Source organism: Epinephelus fuscoguttatus, linkage group LG23, assembly GCF_011397635.1.
Source record: "Epinephelus fuscoguttatus linkage group LG23, E.fuscoguttatus.final_Chr_v1".
Taxonomy (NCBI): domain Eukaryota; kingdom Metazoa; phylum Chordata; class Actinopteri; order Perciformes; family Serranidae; genus Epinephelus; species Epinephelus fuscoguttatus.
The window spans coordinates 17,353,684-17,372,980 of NC_064774.1; the positions used below are offsets into that span (position 1 = coordinate 17,353,684).

Sequence of the window (19,297 nt, forward strand, 5' to 3'; positions counted from 1 at the left end):
CTATCAGCTGATGATGCCCCTTTTTGTCCATTCCAGAGACCACAATCTCTGTGACATGCTGGTACATGCAGACACCTCTCATACTGCACAAGGACGTCCAGATGGGCTTCTTTCTTTGCTGTCATTGCACTTCCTTCCAAAACAATGAGGAAGACAATACTTCTTTCAGTCACCATAAAACAATACAAGATTAAGAAACGTATTACTTGTTGTTTCACTAATGCTATTTACCTTCATTCGTGTCCCTGTTGTCTGCAATATGTAGGCAAAACCAGCTGGTAACTCAGATCCAGAATCAACGAACATAGAGGCTCTATTTATAGAACCAAAACCCCCTGTAGATAGACACTTCCAGAGCGCCAAACATCCAGCTACTGCTGTGTTTTGTGTGTGTATAGTTGTGGTTTTTGTACACTTGTATATGTTCTGCTACCATACAGTGGTGTTTGAGGATGTTGTGAATAGCACAGTACTCATAGGACCGGTCGTTATGCTCTGCTCCTTAGAGTTGATCTCATCTAATTAGTGGCACCAGCTGACTGATTGATCACACCTGGTAGGAATCTGTCTGTGTCTATATCTGCTCTTTGAAGCACTCATGTCAGTAGCACTGATGATAGTCAAGGACTGAAATGTTTGCTGCTGTTTTTATTCACTTTATGTCCTTGAGCACCTTTCTTTTTGTGCATGGATGTTCAAAATCTTTTTGTGGCTGTCCAGCCCAGTTGTAATGGTGTTGGTGGTTGAAACGTAAACATGTGGCTTTGGCGACTCCTGCTGGTTATTTTTAAAAAAGACAATAGACCTTTTTCTTGGCACACAGTCTGACCTGTCATAATGACACTGATGATGACACTAACGTTGGCTCTGTTGAATGAATTTAAGAGCCCCAGTGAGTGTGACAGTGAGCCAGCATCAACAATACCAGGGGTCGTATTCACAAAGCCTCCAAGTACCAAGAGCTGCTCCTAGTGACAATATTCTAAGAGAATTCTTCTTCTGTGGTCTCTCCGATGTGCTATTCTCTGTTTACTGATGAATTTATGATCAACTATGAGAAATATTGTAGGTTGTTTAAATATGCAGATGACATGGCTTTAGTTGGTCTTCCACAGCAAACAGACCAATGGGGTGAAGCTGCCTACCTGGCCCATACTAAAGACCTTCAAACATGGCGTTGCATAGGCAAGTTAGAAATTAATGTGGCCAAAACTAAAGAATTATTTGCTGGAAACAAGATCTGAAGGCAGAGCCAGTTTCACTCTATGATCAACAGGCTGAAACTGTCGAAATTTTTAAATACCTTGGTACGGTTCAGGGGCCATATTCACAAAGCTTCCTTGTGCCAATAGTTGCTCCTGGTGCCAAAATAAAAGAAAATTCTGTCAGAAAATTGTGACGTTTCCCCTTGAATTTCCCCTTAAAGTAAAGACTAGGTCCTTGTTAAGATGAAAGTTATTTACAGAGCATCTTGGACCTTTAGAGCTCCTAATGTGAAAAACTGTCAGGAGCAGGGAGGAGAACTTTTAAGAGGCTTAAGAGTTTCTTAATAGTAATTAATAATAATTATTTATAGTGCAAACACAAAGAGGTTGGAGAACAATGACAGACAGTGAGTAAATGCTACAGGTTAGATTGTGCAGGGATAATATTTGTGGTCGATGTCACTAGGGATATGCACACATTTCCCACCTAACTCTACAACGCCAGAATTAAAATGATCACAACTCCAACATATGAGAAACTCAAAGTGCAGCAGTGATGACTTGGGTCTGTCTCAAGCTTCCATCAGCAGAGTGATCACACTAACAATGACATCACTTTCACAGTCAGCAGTTTATTTCATTTCCACTAGGTGTCCACTAGTGATGGCCAAATGAAGCCTCATGCACCACTTTCTGTATTTTCTGACCCCACCAGATGGCGCTCTTGCTTTAAAGATAAAAGCTGAAGGACTGGCAATGAAGTGTGCTTTCAAATCTTTGTTGAACAGACAGTGCCATCTGGTGGCCTCAGAAAATAAAGACAGTGGTTCATGAGGCCTCATTTGGCCATCACTAGTGTCCACACTTTGCAGGCTCACAAAAGGGTGTGTGTGTGACAACCAATCACATCTGTTAAAAGAATGCATCACACCTAGCAACAGGGTCAACCACACCTCCTTACTTAGGTAAAAGTTTCTGTCCTGTCCTTGCTCAGAGTTGCTCTAAGAACTTTAAATCACTCCTAAGCTAAGACTCCTCACTAAAAGTTTTTAGGCTCAGTTAGGAGCTCTCTGTAGCTAAATGGAATTCAGCCATCGTTAATTTCATGATTTGCTGAGCTGCACTTTGATTACTGACAAGTCAAAGTGCCTTCTGTGACGTTACAAATACAAACTGTGCCAAATGAGGCCTCATGAACCACTGTCCTTATTTTCTGAAGCCACTGTCTGTTCAACAAAGGTTTGAAAGCACACTTCATTGCCAGTCCTTCAGCCTTTATCTTTAAACCAAGACCAAATACCAAATATTTAATAAATATTTAAGCTCGCAAATCAAGGCATTAAGACTGAATTAAAGTGTGACAAATTTAGAAAGCTTTATTAATTAAATTTTATTATTTTTTAGATTTAATTTAATTTTTATTATTATTTTTTTAAATTTCATTTTATTTTATTTCATTTATGAACCGGTTATAGTGTTTCAGTTTTTCTTTAACTAAAATGGTTGTACTATTTTTATTGTTTTACTTTCTCACTGATGTATTTTTGTAAACTATTTTATTTACTACTATAGTTTATTCTGCGCTATTTTTTTCCCTACTTTTTATTAATTCATGTCTGGCACAAACAAATTTCACTACATATTATACTGTATATGACTGTGTATGTGACAAATAAAATAAAACACATCTTGATTTCATGTGATTTTGTTTTATGAAGTTTATTTATTAAGTGTAAATATTTGGTCTTATGTACAGTAAAGCTTACACCCTCAGAGAAAAACATGATCTCGTTGTAATTTGTCTTCATTAATGTAAGCAAAAATAAATCAATTAAACACATGTATCAATATAAAAAGAAGAAAAAAAATTGTTATATTTTGGTTTTAAAAAAAGCAGAGCCCTTAAATCCCAAAAACAGAGCCACATTTCGTGCAAATATACAAGAAAACATTTCATTTTTAGTACATTTTTTCATAGATAGATAGATAGATAGATAAACTTTATTTTGGTGTCACTCCACAACACACATTAAAAGTACTTGAGGGTACAGAGGGAATATGTTAATAAAAATACAATATTCAATACAATTTACCCCCCTCCCCCTTGACAAAATAAAAAGTGTTGGGGACCACTCAAAAAAGAGTTGTGAGACACCAACTAAAACATCATAAAAAAGATTATAAAAACGTACACTATGGTACCATGAAAAACAAAACACAGAACAGTTTTCTAAATTGGAACTCATGAAAGACAATCTTCTGTTAAGGATGAGGTGGCAGGCTTTGGCACATTCATTGATGCAATGTTTACCAGCTAAAATTACACACAATTTATTTGTATCATCAAGATCATTGAAATTAACAATATACTTAGAAAGTGTACTAAATAGTTCAGCGCCAATGTCCACATAAATGTCACAGTGTAAAAGAACATGGGCCTCTGATTCAATGGAACCATTAATACATAAAGTACAGTAGCGTCTATCCACTGGGGTGTTCGTATATCTACCAGTTTCTATTGCTAAAGCAGCAACTTCACATCTGAATTTAGCGAAAGCACTTCTAAGCTGTCTTGATAATATATTTTGTACATAGGACTCTGTCTGAAATGTGTCCTTAAATAGGCAGTAAGGGCGTAGTTTGTTCCCTTCTGGTGTATTTATTAACTGTAGCCATGATTCCTCGTCTGCCTTTGACACTGCCGTATCAAAACATTTAAGGTCGTTACTTGAGTAAACCATATCTGTACGAGCAAGGTGAGATAAGTTCATAGAACTAAGAAATGTTGTTATCGTATGCGCATAGTTTTTTACATTTGACAAATGAGCCGCCCACTGAAAAACACGCTTACATAATCGGCTGTCAGGCATACCACAGAGTCTCTGCCAGTTTTTAAAGATACAGGACCACTGCTGTTGCCATGGAGTTTTCCAACCCATATCACCCTGTATAGCAGCATTTGGGGTGTATTTACCCACACCTAAATAAAATCTACATGCCCAGTTAAACACAGCATTAACACAAGAATAACTTCTGTAACCCCAGACAGCAGCAGCATAGGTCAAAATAGGCAGAACCAGGGATTCAAACAATTTAGTGTAACATTTAAAAGGAAAACCACCCATACATCTACATTTGGCTATGATTGCACCTAGAGCTCTATTTGCATGCATTACTAAATGCTTGACAGTTTCATTATAATCTAGAAATTCTGTTTTAACATCAAACCCAGGTATTTATACTCTTTAGCTGTTTCCAAAGAAAACGAGCCACAGGAGAAACTAAACTCAGACAGGGGCATTGATGGATTGATGGAACAAAAAGTAGCTTTCTTCAACTTTTTCCTTGCATCTATGATTGTAGTTAAGGTAGCAATATGATCGAGGCAGCTCCGTTTCTTTCTAAACCCGTTTTGCTCATCTGCTATAATATCATTAGCCTCTGCCCACTCCGCAATACGATTATACAGCACAGAACAAAACAGTTTATATACAGAAGATGTCAAAGTGACTCCCCGGTACTTAAGAGGTATTCTGTTATCTGTTCCCCCAGCTTTGGGGATGGGGTTAATAATACCATACTTCCAGAACTCTGGCACCACACCATTTGAAAATCAATAATTAAAAAGCCTATATAGAATATTCAGTGTGTTACCATTTTTCAGTACATCAACTGGCACCCCATCATATCCATAAGCTTTACCTTTCTTAGCTGCTTGCAGAACCCTTATAATCTCATGTTCATATGTAGGGGCTGACAAAATGTACAGTAAACACCTCACAGATACAGGGTCTGAAGTAATTCGATCACACTGACTAACAATCCTTCACAGCTGTTTTGCATCAAGACGTTTGATAATTAGCAGCATGTGTCAATAATGTCTGGCAATCAACAAGTTATAGTGACATCGTCAAAATGATCTGCTCCCACACTGCACAGTCAAATTTGTCAAGCACAGCAGAATTGATCATGTTGGCATAGAAACGTAAAGGAGGCTAGATAATGCTCCAAAGTTAGGTATGATACACCACGTTTGTTTGTTCTCTGATATATATATATATGACTACATTTGACTGATCAATGTACTCTTTCAAATTAAAGCTGTATATTTGTCTTTTTAAGGAAAATGACAACCACACGTATATACAGAAACATAACATGTTAAAACAGGATTGTTGTAGGACAATCCTGTTGTAGAAGGATACCTATCTGACCTTTGGACAGCGGTGATGTAATAACCTGTACATGCATGACAGATAAGGAAATGTGCGTTGACTTTGCCGTTCAAACAAGCCCTGAGTTTCCCTTTCAAAATCTGTCAATCTCCTCAGCGAGCCCAACCTCAACAGGACAGATAATCAGCGGGGCGGTGTTCTTCCCGTTGTCATGGAGACAGGGGTTCAAATACGGGTATAGGGGCTCAGTGAAGTTGCACCTGCTGTAAGTGTAAATGTGAGTCTTTGCTTCTGCGTCGTAGAAGGACACCATTCCTTCATTGTAGTCCAGGAAGACGCTGACTTTCTGGGGGGGTTCCTGGAGGTGGATTGTGACGGAGGGGCCGGCACAGGCACTGAGGCTGCCGCCTTTTCGTCGGCAGATTGCCCAGTAACCGTTGTCAGGACACACTGTGATGGACCCCTTCCTGTTGATGGACTCCTTGGCCACACCGAGATCCCAGTCTGTTTTATCTCCAACCTGAAACATGCAAAACAGAGACAAATAAATGATGTGACTATGCTTGATTTGCGTAACTACAACTTGACCTTGACCTGGGAACAAAAAAGTCACAGGAGCCTATATTCTGGAGTTGGATCACAATTTACTGCTGTCTCTGATGAGCTTGTAATTTACCTGGAACATACTGCACAGAGAAATGTCTTAGCATGCTTACAGCCACAAGGGGGTGTTCAAGAGTTATATAAGTAGACTTTGATGTAGATTCAGTTATATTATTAGAAGCTACAGACATACTGAAAGCTGAACACAGAGACTTTTAAAAATGCCTTTCTCTCTGTTCTTTTGCAGACAGAGGTGAGGAGAGTCTTGTTTCGGGGGGAGAAGCGAGGTCATCTGGGGTTGGCTGCAGTCGGTGAGACGTCACCACTACCCACATGAGGGCGGGAAGCCTGTCTTTTGGGCCTGTTCTGGAGAGGGTCCATTTACTTGACTTGGCGTGGCCAAAAGTGACAGTGAAAAAAGGCCCACTAGTTCCATTTGGGAGAGAAGGCAGACATCTCTTTGGCCGATATCACAACACTCAGCAACTCCCACCAAAACAATCTAGACCTATAAATAGCTCTCCAGGTAAGAGGAAAAATGTATGTTTTTGATTTTGTGGTGAAGTGTCCCTTTAATATAATGTAAGTACAGCACAAGTTTGTAGGGATATATATGCTAATTAAGAGTCAATAGTGTAACTGAAGGTCCGAGCTCCTACCTGAACTACCCAGTAACTTTTCCCAGACGTGAAGCTTTGTTTCCCCAAGACGGAGACGCAGGAGTCGAACCTGCGGGGGTCATCAGGGGGGGAGGATTTCTTCTGCTGGAGGCTGAGGCTCACCTGTGGATCAACAACAGCAACATCAGTTACTGTGAAGTGTTGGACCACAAAGGACTATCTACAATAGATCATCCCATTACACATTACCTGTTTCCCATCTGGGGACAGACACAGCCAACCCGAGGCAGTCACTGGATCCAGAGACACATCCACTGGAGAAGGAAAAAAAGAAAGAAGGGTGAGAGAGATAAAATTAATATTTTACCCCAAAATGTCTTGCACTGCAAGTGTTTCTATGTCCATAGAATATAATGTGATGTAATGTCCATGTGAGCTTGTCAGAGTTCAGACAAAAACACTATAATCAATTTATTGGGTCTGAAAGCTAATTTGACTTTGGATCAAAAGTCCAATATTTATCCATTGTTCATTTCTCTATTTTCCTCAATATTCTGGTCTGCTCTTTGCATGCTTCAACTCTTCTTCTCAGACAAAAAAAGTCAACAAAAGCTGCTGTTTGGTGAGCGTACAGTCTACAGGACTTCACATCAACTATATATACTACTACTGCTAACAATAATAATAATAATAATAATAATAATAATAATACATAACATTCTAATAACAGTTATTTAAAAATATTTTTAAAATATTTAGAAAATATTCCTTTTACTATAATATTACAATACAATATAATATAAAAGAAGTATTTTTAATTACTCATTATTTTCATTAATTTTTAAAACACTCTTTCTAGGTAATTTCCTTTGTTGTCGTTTTTTAAATTTCTTTCTTACTTCACAAATTTTCCTCTTTTTGATTTTTGTCATTTTACTGATTTCTTGCAAATTATTTGGGTCATTTCTTCTTTCATTCATTTTCCATGTTTTTAAAAGTACTCAAGCCAATTTGCTCAGGTTTCATAGGGTTACTTGGGGAGGGAGATGTGTCCCCCCTGAATCTATACTTGGTTTTGTCACTGATATAATTACATGGATGTTTCTATATGTAGAAACTCTGGATTATGTTGTACTTTCTCTAAGACCACCACAAGATAACAAGATGAGAATTACATATATATATTTAGAAACTCACCTGCATACCGAGTTGCCTTCCTAATTTCTTAAATAAAAAGGAAGAAAAAAGTAGTTTTAAATTTTGCTTTAAAACACATTCTCATTTCCAAATTATATACATGTACTGTTGACATATTGTAATTTGACAGATGATTTTGTGATGTACAGATAGCAAAATATGATGTGCTTAATATACCTAAATATAACTGACCATTTTTTAAGGGATCCAATCCTAAACAAGTGATACACCAACAATATTACAACTGAAGTTACTGACCGTCTGCAGACAGTTTCTTTTCAAGTTGCTGGCACACGTCCACCAGCTTGGAGAATGCTCTCCTCACTGTCCCTATGCAGCTGTCCGACTGGACACTGACCTGGGACCAGTCCTTGGTGAACAGTGGAGTAATCAGAGAGGGGAAACTCTAAAACAGAAAGACAGTGACATACAGATCATGTGAGTACAAAAACATATCAGGGATTGTGTGGGTGGTACAATCTATCCTTGCAATAAATAATCAAGCATGGATAAAAGCAGGAATTGTCGACGTCTCCTAACCTGCAGGAGATGAAGAGGGTCATCGGTTTGCTCCAGGTGTTGCAGCTCACTTTGTCTCCCCTGCAATTCATTGATTTCCCGCCCAAGCTCATTGACAAGCTCTTCCTCCTCCCTCTCAGCTGCCGACCGCTTCTGCTCGATCTCCTCAATGAGCGAAGCCTGGTTTTTCTCAATGATGCTTATCACCGTGGTGGCGACTTCAATGCTTGTTTGTATCTCTTGTTCATTATTTGCCTGCAAATGTGCATAAAGTGGTAATAATTAATATGTAAAAACACAAGAATATAATAAAATTCAAAACTAATACAAACCATTCACTTGCTCCATCTTTCAAAATGTTACAACAGTCCATGTATGTTTTCGGCCCTTTCACAAATTTAATCACAATTCTTGAATTCAGTTATCTAGGTAAAGTAGGGGTTTCTGTATTAGTGCATATATATTTGGTCCTAAACAAGTATTGGACAAATTGATATTTTGAACAGATGATGGTGCTCAAGAAAAAGTCTGAAAAACTTACTTTGCTCAGCTCCCCCGAGGTCTTGATCTCTGCAAGCTTTTTGAGTCTGTCTTTGACCATCTGCTGATACTCAGCTTCAACCATCATCAACTGAGTCTGTAAATTTTGAAGATAAACACAAATGCATCATGAGGAACACTGTAATGCAGTTGTCAGAATGAGAAAATACCTTCTAATGATTTGCAGGCAAACAGGCACACACTCAGTAGAGTTGTGAAATCTTTGGGGGAGTTTTCCTCACCTTGATTCTCCTGCTCTCCTTCTCAAGCGGGACGATCTGATGGTGTCTGTGGTTGCTCCTTCTGCATTGCATACAGACAGGTATCTGTTCCCTTTTGCAAAACATATCCAGGAGCTGGTTGTGACTTCTGCAGAGGTGACTAGTGGCAAAGGTGGCCGGATCTGTCAGTCTGTGCTTCGTCAAAATTGGATCCCTTAGATGAGGCGTCAGGTGAACTTCACAGTAAGACACCTGGCAGACGAGGCACGACTTGGCCGCCATAACGGTCTCATGGCAGACATCACAGAAAACTTCAAAAGAAATTTGTTTCGGGAAAATCCTCTTTGGTGGAGCCGGCTTGTAAGGTGGCTTGCCCTCCAAAGACCTTAAACATGGAAATAATTGTGCTTAAAAAGGTTCATTTAATTTGGCAAGACATTGTTTAAAAATGTTTACATACCCTTTAAATTTCTCAGTGATGTCTTTTAGGTCTATGTTAATCCTGAGTTCTGGACGGGTTTCAAAGTTCTCTTTGCACAGTGGACACGCACACTTATGTCTGGTATCCCAGAAGCGTTTGATGCATCCCCGGCAGAAGTTGTGCCCACATGGGATAGAGACAGGGTTGTTGAAGATGTCCAGACAGATGCTGCACCGAAACTGATCCTCGGACAACGCGAAGGCCATGTTTCTGATGAATGAACATTAACACTTTTTTTACTTGTGAATACATATACAAGAATTGTGTGGATTTCCTGTGCATGTTCCGATGTCAAAAAATAATTTGCTTAACACCTTGTTTTTGTCCGATTCTTACACATAGCTGTTAAATAAATATAAACCTTAATTTGCTTAATTGTAGAGGGTAGTGGTTTTCATTTAAAAACTGTAAAACATCTAACCATTGCTGGGCTTCATGCCAGACTAAATTTTTAGTTTGATTATTTAGAAAACTTTTCATCATTATGTGCAGAAAAGGAAAATGACATAATGTAACTCTCTGCAGAAAAAGTAATTGGACTGGGAGAGTAGGGGTTTTTATTTAAGGTACTTCAGTGACTAAACTTTGGAGATAAGCTCATAATACAAATAAAACAAAAATAAAGCATCACTGTATGCAGACAACATGTTACTTATCTTGTCAAAAGAACAGTTTGGTCCAAACAAATTACTGTACTTCCAAACTTTTTTTAAACATTACATAAAGACAGAAAAAAAGTCTTAGGATTTCATCAAATAAAAATTCTCTATAGAAATATAACAACAAAAGCAAAAACACGCACGCACGCACGCACGCACACACACACATATACATATATAGATAGATAGATGGATAGATAGATGTATTTTGTTTAAACAAATTAGTACGTAGCCAGGCTTCATCCCAAAAATAAAAGTGCCACTTTAGGTTAACTCTTATACATTATGTAATTTTGTATAAAAGGACAACAACAGAGGACTTTATCATACTATAAGTCAATAATAAAAAGTATTTGACCAGGTAGAGTGGGCATATGTAATTGAGGTACTTCAGGGACTAATCTTGGAAGAAAAGTTCACTTTATAAACAAACGTCTCTAAAGAAATGTAACAACAACAACAACCAGAAATAAAATGTAATTATATGCAGATGACATTTTTCTTTGTACATCAAAAGAGAAAGCACCTATTTGGTTGCAACGAATAAGTTTATAGCCAGGATTTATCCCAGTGTTTCCACTGTCACTTTAAGTTAACTCCTAAATATTAGCTAATTATAAATGACAAAAGACTACTGTAACACAATACAGAAAAGTACTTGAATTCGGAGAATAAACTTGGGAGATAAGTTCATAGTATACATAAATCTGCTCTCTAGTCATTATATGCAGATGATATCTTGCTTTGTGTGTCAATAAGTAAATAAATAAAACATCCGCTATCCAGGATAACAGTAATATGTGTGGCTATTCAAGAAATTATCAATCTAAGTAGCGACAGAAAAATTTACATTTCTACTTATACGATTTTACTCCATGGATTTACACTACCACTACATCATTAGGCTTAAATCCAAACTACAGTTCTCCAGACACTTTCACGCTTTGTGCTGTTTAAAATTACTACAATTAAAATATGTATTATACCCCAAAACCCTGCACTTGCGTCAACATATCCACATATTTCTACCTACCTTATGTTGCTTCCCTAATGTGCCTGCTATTATTGACATTAAATTATTATCCTCCCCATTTACTGTATACAATATCATTATATGCACTTACATAGTTTTCATACAGGAAACCAGACTTTGGTTTTCCCACAATTTATTAAAGAAGTATCTCATTGCTGACAAGATGGTCTTTTCATAAAACTGGGCTATCTATGCAGTAGAGAGATCCAAATACTTTTGATGCTGGTTCTGTATGACCAGAGAAAATAGAGGAAAAGGGTTGCGGCATTTGTTTTTACTCAAGAGGTTGAAAACCTACAACTACCAAAATTCACTGCACCACACTGGACCAGTAAATGCTCCCACTGGTGGTTGATGTAATGCAGGCTTGGCTGTTTTTCCACAGGAACCCAGATTGCAGCCAGTTGGTAACAAATGCTCTTAAATTACAGTTAAATGATAAGCTAAAATTTGTTTCTGAAAATTTTTGAGGCAAGAAATAGGTGACACATTAACAGAATCGTGATTCATATTTGATTAGTTCTGCTTAGTTTTACCATTTTCATTTTTTTAATGTGATCAGCACTGCCTGGTTTTACAGATTGATCTAAGTTTGGTCTGAGTTTAAGAGAGAGAGTCTCTCGATCCCTTCTATACTGTTTGCATCCGTGGTTACGGGCAAATGAAAATGCAGAAGTTCAATCTGTAGCTCGAGCATCATCCCTAGAGCCATACCAAGAGCTGAGCAGGTGGATCTAGGGGGCTAGTAATATGGAGAGAAGTTAACTGGGTAACACTTTACAATAAGGTACACAAAATTCAAGTAGTTACTGAGGAACTAATGAGGAACTAATGAGTAGTTACTGATGAACTAATGAGGAACGAATGAGTAACTAATGAGGAACTAATGAGTAGTTACTGAGGAACTACGGTACACAAAATTAGAGTAGTTACTGATGAACTAATGAGGAACGAATGAGTAACTAATGAGGAACTAATGAGTAGTTACTGAGGAACTATGGTACACAAAATTAGAGTAGTTACTGAGGAACTAATGAGGAACTAATGAGTAGTTACTGAGGAACTACAGTACACAAAATTAGAGTAGTTACTGAGGAACTAATGAGGAACGAATGAGTAACTAATGAGGAATGAATGAGTAACTAATGATGAACTAATGAGGAACAAATGAGTAGTTACTGAGGAACTAAGCTACACAAAATAAGAGTAGTTACTGAGGAACTAATGATGAACTAACTATTAGTTAATGGTCAGTTCTTCATTAACTCATGATCAAATTTCAGAGGAGTAGTTAATGAGGAACTAACTATTAGTTAATAGTCAGTTCTTCATTAACTCATGATCAAATTTCAGAGGAGTAGTTAATGAGGAACTAACTATTGGTTAATGGTCAGTTCTTCATTAACTCATGATCAAATTTCACAGAGGGGTTAATCACGACTTAATAATTAGTGAACTAGTTACTAACCCGTCCATTAGTTAACCTTTTTATGTCGTAAAGTAAAGTGACACATAATAAGTAGTCTTTCATTACTTCATCATCATCTTTGCAATTAGTTCCTCAACAAATAAAATCACAGCAGGATTCTTGAGAAGAGTTTAATTAATTATTTTCAGACCACATACACATTAATATGATCATCCATGTTATTCTGTACAAGCTGCTGACACACCAAACCGACATCAAAGAACTAGCGGCAACGAAAGCCAACTGTTGCATCATCTACGTCGCCTCACGTCACCCTGTGTCAGTTGCATTTGAACACACCACAAAGACTACACCCAACGCTTGAAACTGTTACTCATTTATTTTGGCACTGCCACATTGTCAAAAGACTCTGAAGTGATATTTGTAATTTTACTGCGAACAATATTAAAAAATAATTTAAGCTGTTTTGGAGGGACGTGCTGTTTGGACTTTTTGACTTTAACAGAAATATGGCAAAACCCACTGAAAGATTTATTATAAATCTCATCTTACTTTTGGCAAGATTTCACATTCACAAATGTAAGTTTACACATAGAAAACATTTTATATTTTTAATATTTTCTTGTAAACTCTTATTCACCCTGGCATATGTGATATATGACATATATGTGTAATGTTGAAGATCTGCATTCTGTAAACTTCCTGTCTTAAATAAAGTTGTGGGGAAAAAAGAAGACTACATCCGACGCCAAGTAGCACGACGTTCTGCGCCTGCGTGAAAGGAAATAACGCAAAGGGAAACCTGAAGTCCGTTGAATGCATGAGATCAACAAAGTAGCGCGGAGTGACAGAGTGATACATCCTGTCAGCCGAGGGGTTTCCTATCTGTGCAGCCGAGCACCGCAGCACCTCCACGGACTATTACATCCAGACGGTCCCGGTGTTTCCTCCGCAGGCTCCACTTCACTCAACTTCACTCAGCTGCTCGACAAACCCGCTGCTTCTTCCCACGTTAACCTGAATAACAGGTTGGATCCAAACGGAGAGCCGGGGCTAACATTAGCTGGGAAGCTAGCGGAGGCTAACTGGCTGCTTCCCTCCGGTCATGCTGCGGCTAACACTCTGCTAGCCGCTTCCAGCTAGCTCTGGTTTCTTATTCAGGTTAAAGTGGGAAGAAGCAGCGGATCTGTCGGGCAGCTGAGTGAAGTGGAGCCTGAAGAGGAAGCACCGGTTAGCCCCGGTTTCACGACAGGCAGATTCACCTAACACCTGAACAGCCAATCAGAGTGATCTCTCTCACCAACAAGCTCCACTGCCGACTCAACATGCTCAATCCGCCGAAAATTTGGAATGAATGATGAACTAACTATCAGTTCTTCAGTAAGTCCTGATCAAATTTCAGAGGAGTAGTTACTGAGGAACTAATGAGGAACTAACTGTTACTTAATCATTACCTACCTTTTTTGTGTACCCTAAAGTAAAGTGAGACATCAAAATGAGTAGGTAATGATTCAGTAATCATTACCTACTCATTTTGATGTCTCACTTTACTTTAGGGTACACAAAAAGAGTAACTAATGAGTAGGTAATGATTAAGTAATAGTTAGTTCCTCATTAGTTCCTCAGTAACTACTACTCTGAACTTTGATTAGGAGTTAATGAAGAACTTGCCATTAACTAATAGTTCCTCATTCATTCCAAATTTGTTTCAATTTTGTGCACCTCAAACACCTGTACTGTGAACAATGGTGTGATCAGTATACAGTACTTTACACACAGCCCCCATGATAAATTCTTTAAGCTTAGCCTACCTAAAATGTGACACACTATCATATTTATTTCTAAGGCATCATCGTACAGAATAACATGGATGGTCATATTAATGTGTATGTGGTCTGAAAATAATGAATAAAACTCTTCTCAAGAATCCTGCTGTCTGATTTTTTTTGTTAAGGAACTAATTGTAAAGATGATGATGAAGTAATGAAAGACTACTCATTATGTGTCACTTTACTTTAGGACATAAAAAGGTTAACTAATGGACAGGTTATTGAGTAATGATTCTGCACTGATGAAGTAACTAGTTTACTAATTATTAAGTCGTGATGAACTCCTCTATGAAATTTGATCATGAGTTAATGAAGAACTGACCATTAACTAATAGTTAGTTCCTGATTAGTTCCTCAGTAACTACTCCTCTGAAATCTGATCAGGGGTTACTGAAGAACTGACCATTAACTAATAATTAGTTCCTCATTAGTTCCTCAGTAGCTACTCTAATTTTGTGTACCTTAGTTCCTCATTAACCACTCATTAGTTCCTCAGTAACTACTCATTAGTTCCTCATTAGTTCCTCATTAACTACTCTAATTTTGTGTAGCTTAGTTCCTCAGTAACTACACTAATTTTGTGTACCTTAGTTCCTCATTAACTACTCATTAGTTCCTCAGTAACTACTCATTAGTTCCTCATTAGTTCCTCAGTAACTACTCTAATTTTGTGTACCTTAGTTCCTCATTAGTTCCTCAGTAACTACTCATTAGTTCCTCATTAGTTCCTCAGTAACTACTCATTAGTTCCTCATTAGTTCCTCATTAACTACTCTAATTTTGTGTACCTTATTGTAAAGTGTTACCGTTAACTGTAGTACACATACTACCCACATTGTTATGATACAAGATTAGTTGAAAATCGGCAAAGTATCCCTTTAAGCGACAAAACAGAAAGTCCCTAAACCAAAGATACTGGACAGCAGGGGCGTAAATATAGACAGTGCACTTGGGCCCCTGGGGTGGAGGGGCCTGTAGAGAGTGAGGCCTTGCAAGTGATTCAGCTTGCCACCTTGGAAATATACCTGTGTTCAAAATAAATGATGAAAAAGAAATATTTTGCTTTTGCTACATATGACCTCCTCTGCATCAAGGTTTTCTTTTTGTCAGTAGCTATCTAAAACAAAATTATATACTTTTTTCTATATCAGCTATAAAATCTATAAATGTACTGTAAAAACTATTCAATGATAAATTTCTTACCCTCTTTGATATTTTTGTCAGATATGCAGTGACAATTGTTGAGTAATATGTATATTGATGTCCAATGTCAAGTCTCTATAAATTCATGAATTACGCTTGTCTCCAAATGTCAAAAGACTCCCTTTTTTACATTTTTCCCAACAGCCATATGTTTTGTTGTCCATTTATTACCATAAATCTATAGTAGGTCAGATTTACCGAGTAACAACCAACGTTAGTGCTCATTATAAAAATAGCTGGCCCAGACTTTATGACTGCCTCTGCTCTAAAAGTGATCTGTCTTGATTTCTCCTTTTGAGTCTAAGCTTTATACTTTTTTCAAAAGTTCTATATTTTTACTATTTCACACCACTCCTAGCCATGATCACAGAAGGTTTTTTTGATGTTCATTTTTGTAAACAAGTTTTTGTACAACTCAACCATGGTAATAACATATCTAAAACTAATGTTTAACTAAAATATTCACTCTATGTGACCTGCAGGGCTCGAAATATAACAGCACACAGAAAAAAACCAGAGCAAGTTAAAAGCAGATGAATATTCTGCTCATATAAATCAGTTTTAAACACCCTATGGATTGACTGGCCACGACATCCAGCTGATTTTCAACTGTTCTGACCACCCACCCAACAAAGAGTTTAATCTTATTATTATCCAAAAACTTACACAGACAGAAGATGCAAGCACAGACCTAGATCTTCAATTTGTATTACATTATATTCTATGTTCCTAATTTGGGTATCATTTTATAGTTAATATTACTGTTATGTTTTTGACGACTATAGATTGTGTCTGTTGTCGTGGTTTCATTCCTGTGATCTGTGTGTTTAATGCCTGACTGCAAAGTTATTTCAGGTAATAGTAAAGCTGAGGTTAAAGACACAGGTAGTGACGAGACTTCAGTGTCATATGACATTACACAGTACATGCAGCTGACGATACAGTATTACGTCGCTGTTGTTGAAATATTTAAATAAAGAAAATAAAATTGGCACATCAGCTACAAAATAAATGAAGCGACATCAGAAGTACTCAACCTTTAATATACAGTCTTCTTTCTTTTACCAAGTAACTTTAAGGTGGTTAAATGAATCCCATGCTATCTCCCAGCATCATATATATCCTATATCAGTTTGTTTTCGCTTTTCATCAAAGTTTAATAATATTGAAACCCCAAGAGCCAATATTCTGAATGTCTCGTACAATCCTTTTTCTTATATTTGGTACCGTTGCAAACTGTTTTTGTCTAATGAAGTGCTTTATCCTGCAGACTCTTGGGGCAAAAGGAAATGTCAAGCTGAAAATGTGAGATGTGAAGGAATGTTGCTGCAGCACAGATGAAATCAAATACCAGGTTCAGAAAAGATTTCCGTAGCATTTTGAAACACTATCTGTGAAAGAGCATAGTTGATTAGGTGTGTCAGAAAGTCCCCACGATGCAGCTGGCTCAGGTTTGAAACTGACACAGGAATGTTGCATGTTGCTCTCATGTTAATGCCCTCTGTCGTTTTAACACTAATACACAAAGTACACTAAAAGCACAAGTATACTTTTAAGAATTGTTTAAGTGTTAAAAAGGACCTCGCATAAAAACTTAGTAATGTAAGATGCATTTCTGGATCTGTATGGATTTATTTGTCCCCTTCACTGGTTAAAAGTGAATTTTTATTTTTATTTAAAGTTTGGTGACTCAACGCTAGGCTATCTTTGGTACATTTTACATGCAATTTCCAATACATCCACTTTGACTGCTGTACCTCTCAGCATTTTCCTTTTAAAAAACGTAGCTGACAGTTTACAGTCACAGCAGAAGTCAGCTGAACTTGAGGCACAGACTTCTAATATCTTATCATACATGTTCTTACTCTCTACACAGCTTAATAAAAATAATGTCTTACCTGGTTGGGCTCCTGACGGATACTCCTTAACAGATGTGTTCCCAGCAGGTGTACTAATCAGAATTCCTAAAATAGATGAGGGCACATGAGTTTTATGCTCCTCCCACATCAACGTTTGTCAGAACAGGAAATTCTGGTTCTTCCTTTCCTTCTCAGCCTTCACCAGAATCCATATAACTTTCCAGTTTCACTCACTGTCTCTGCTGCTCCTGTGTACAAAGTGAATGATTATGTGATTAACTGTATGGTACTGGGAGTCTTTTAGTGACAAGGTGGGCTCTGTGACCAACAGCATTTGCAGAATGAGTTAAAATGTGGAGAGTATGATGTAAATATTTGCCTGTTGTGTAGAGAGAGCTTTATGACTTCATGTCTTTCCCTGAATGTTTCCATCAGCATCCACATGTGCTTTTTAGTGATTATAACAGTGAAAAAAAGACCGACCCTGCTGTACAGGAACCAGTGAAGGGAAGCAGGGAAACTTTGCTGATATTCAACCAGCTGTGTGTCATCGCAGCGTGAACAGAGGAACGTTGTTTGACTTTGAAGCTCAATTGAATCAGACTTTGTTCCACTTAACCATCACTGGTGCCACTCTTTCCACCCTCACCACCTGGTTAATGGACATTAAAACATGGATGCAAAGACATTCTCTGAAACTCAACTGCAATATGTCAGAAATCTTCATCAATGGCACAGACTCCCTTATCTGCCCCATCCAGGACTTTCCACTCAATATTAATGGCTCCCACCCAAATCCACAACCTCAGAGTTGTCTTTGACCCCACCCTCTCCTCCCTGCCTAATGTCAACCACATCACCAAAACAGCAGTCTTTCACCTCAGTAACACTGCCCGCCTCCAACCCTCTCTGCTGCTGTAACACTCATCCATGCACTTGAAACATCCAGGCTTAACTACTGCAACAGCATCCTCTACAACACAACAAAAACTGTCCTCAGTAAACTTCAGTATGTACAGAACTCCGCTGCCCACCTACAGTACAGGCCAAAAGTTTGGACACACCTTCTCATTCAATGCGTATTCTTTATTTTCATGACTATTTACATTGTAGATTCTCACTGAAGGCATCAAAACTATGAATGAACACATGTGGAGTTATGTACTTAACAAAAAAAGGTGAAATAACTGAAAACATGTTTTATATTCTAGTTTCTTCAAAATAGCCACCCTTTGCTCTGATTACTGCTTTGCACACTCTTGGCATTCTCTCCATGAGCTTCAAGAGGTAGTCACCTGAAATGGTTTTCCAACAGTCTTGAAGGAGTTCCCAGAGGTGTTTAGCACTTGTTGGCCCCTTTGCCTTCACTCTGCGGTCCAGCTCACCCCAAACCATCTCGATATGGTTCAGGTCCGGTGACTGTGGAGGCCAGGTCATCTGCCGCAGCGCTCCATCACTCTCCTTCTTGGTCAAATAGCCCTTACACAGCCTGGAGGTGTGTTTGGGGTCATTGTCCTGTTGAAAAATAAATGATCGTCCAACTAAACGCAAACCGGATGGGATGGCATGTCGCTGCAGGATGCTGTGGTAGCCATGCTGGTTCAGTGTGCCTTCAATTTTGAATAAATCCCCAACAGTGTCACCAGCAAAACACCCCCACACCATCACACCTCCTCCTCCATGCTTCACAGTGGGAACCAGGCATGTGGAATCCATCCGGTCAC

At 38.1% G+C, this 19,297-nt stretch overlaps 1 protein-coding gene across 1 annotated transcript; it reads right to left on the reverse strand.

Moving 5' to 3' along the window:
* Nucleotides 1-2,908: 2,908 nt before the first annotated feature.
* On the reverse strand, nt 2,909-17,663 carry LOC125884389 (zinc-binding protein A33-like). Its single transcript, XM_049569309.1, has 10 exons — nt 17,613-17,663; nt 9,541-9,771; nt 9,102-9,465; nt 8,861-8,956; nt 8,341-8,574; nt 8,059-8,206; nt 7,801-7,827; nt 6,853-6,917; nt 6,643-6,765; nt 2,909-5,900 (listed from the first exon to the last, which is right to left on the reverse strand). Exons 2-10 carry the CDS (start codon nt 9,765-9,767, stop codon nt 5,514-5,516), a joined length of 1,671 nt encoding a protein of 556 aa, XP_049425266.1. The 5' UTR covers nt 9,768-9,771; nt 17,613-17,663; the 3' UTR covers nt 2,909-5,513.
* Between the last annotated feature and the right edge of the window lie 1,634 nt (nt 17,664-19,297).

What these genes read in the sequence shown, in the direction of transcription:
- LOC125884389 (XM_049569309.1), bottom strand. Translation starts at nt 9,767, where the DNA reads ATGGCCTTCGCGTTGTCCGAGGATCAGTTTCGGTGCAGCATCTGTCTG. An exon ending in GAAGGCAACTCGGTATGCAG is followed by an intron (nt 6,918 to 7,800) that starts GTGAGTTTCTAA and finishes TTCCTTCTCCAG; the next exon opens with TGGATGTGTCTCTGGATCCA. An exon ending in AAAGTTACTGGGTAGTTCAG is followed by an intron (nt 5,901 to 6,642) that starts GTAGGAGCTCGG and finishes TGCATGTTTCAG; the next exon opens with GTTGGAGATAAAACAGACTG.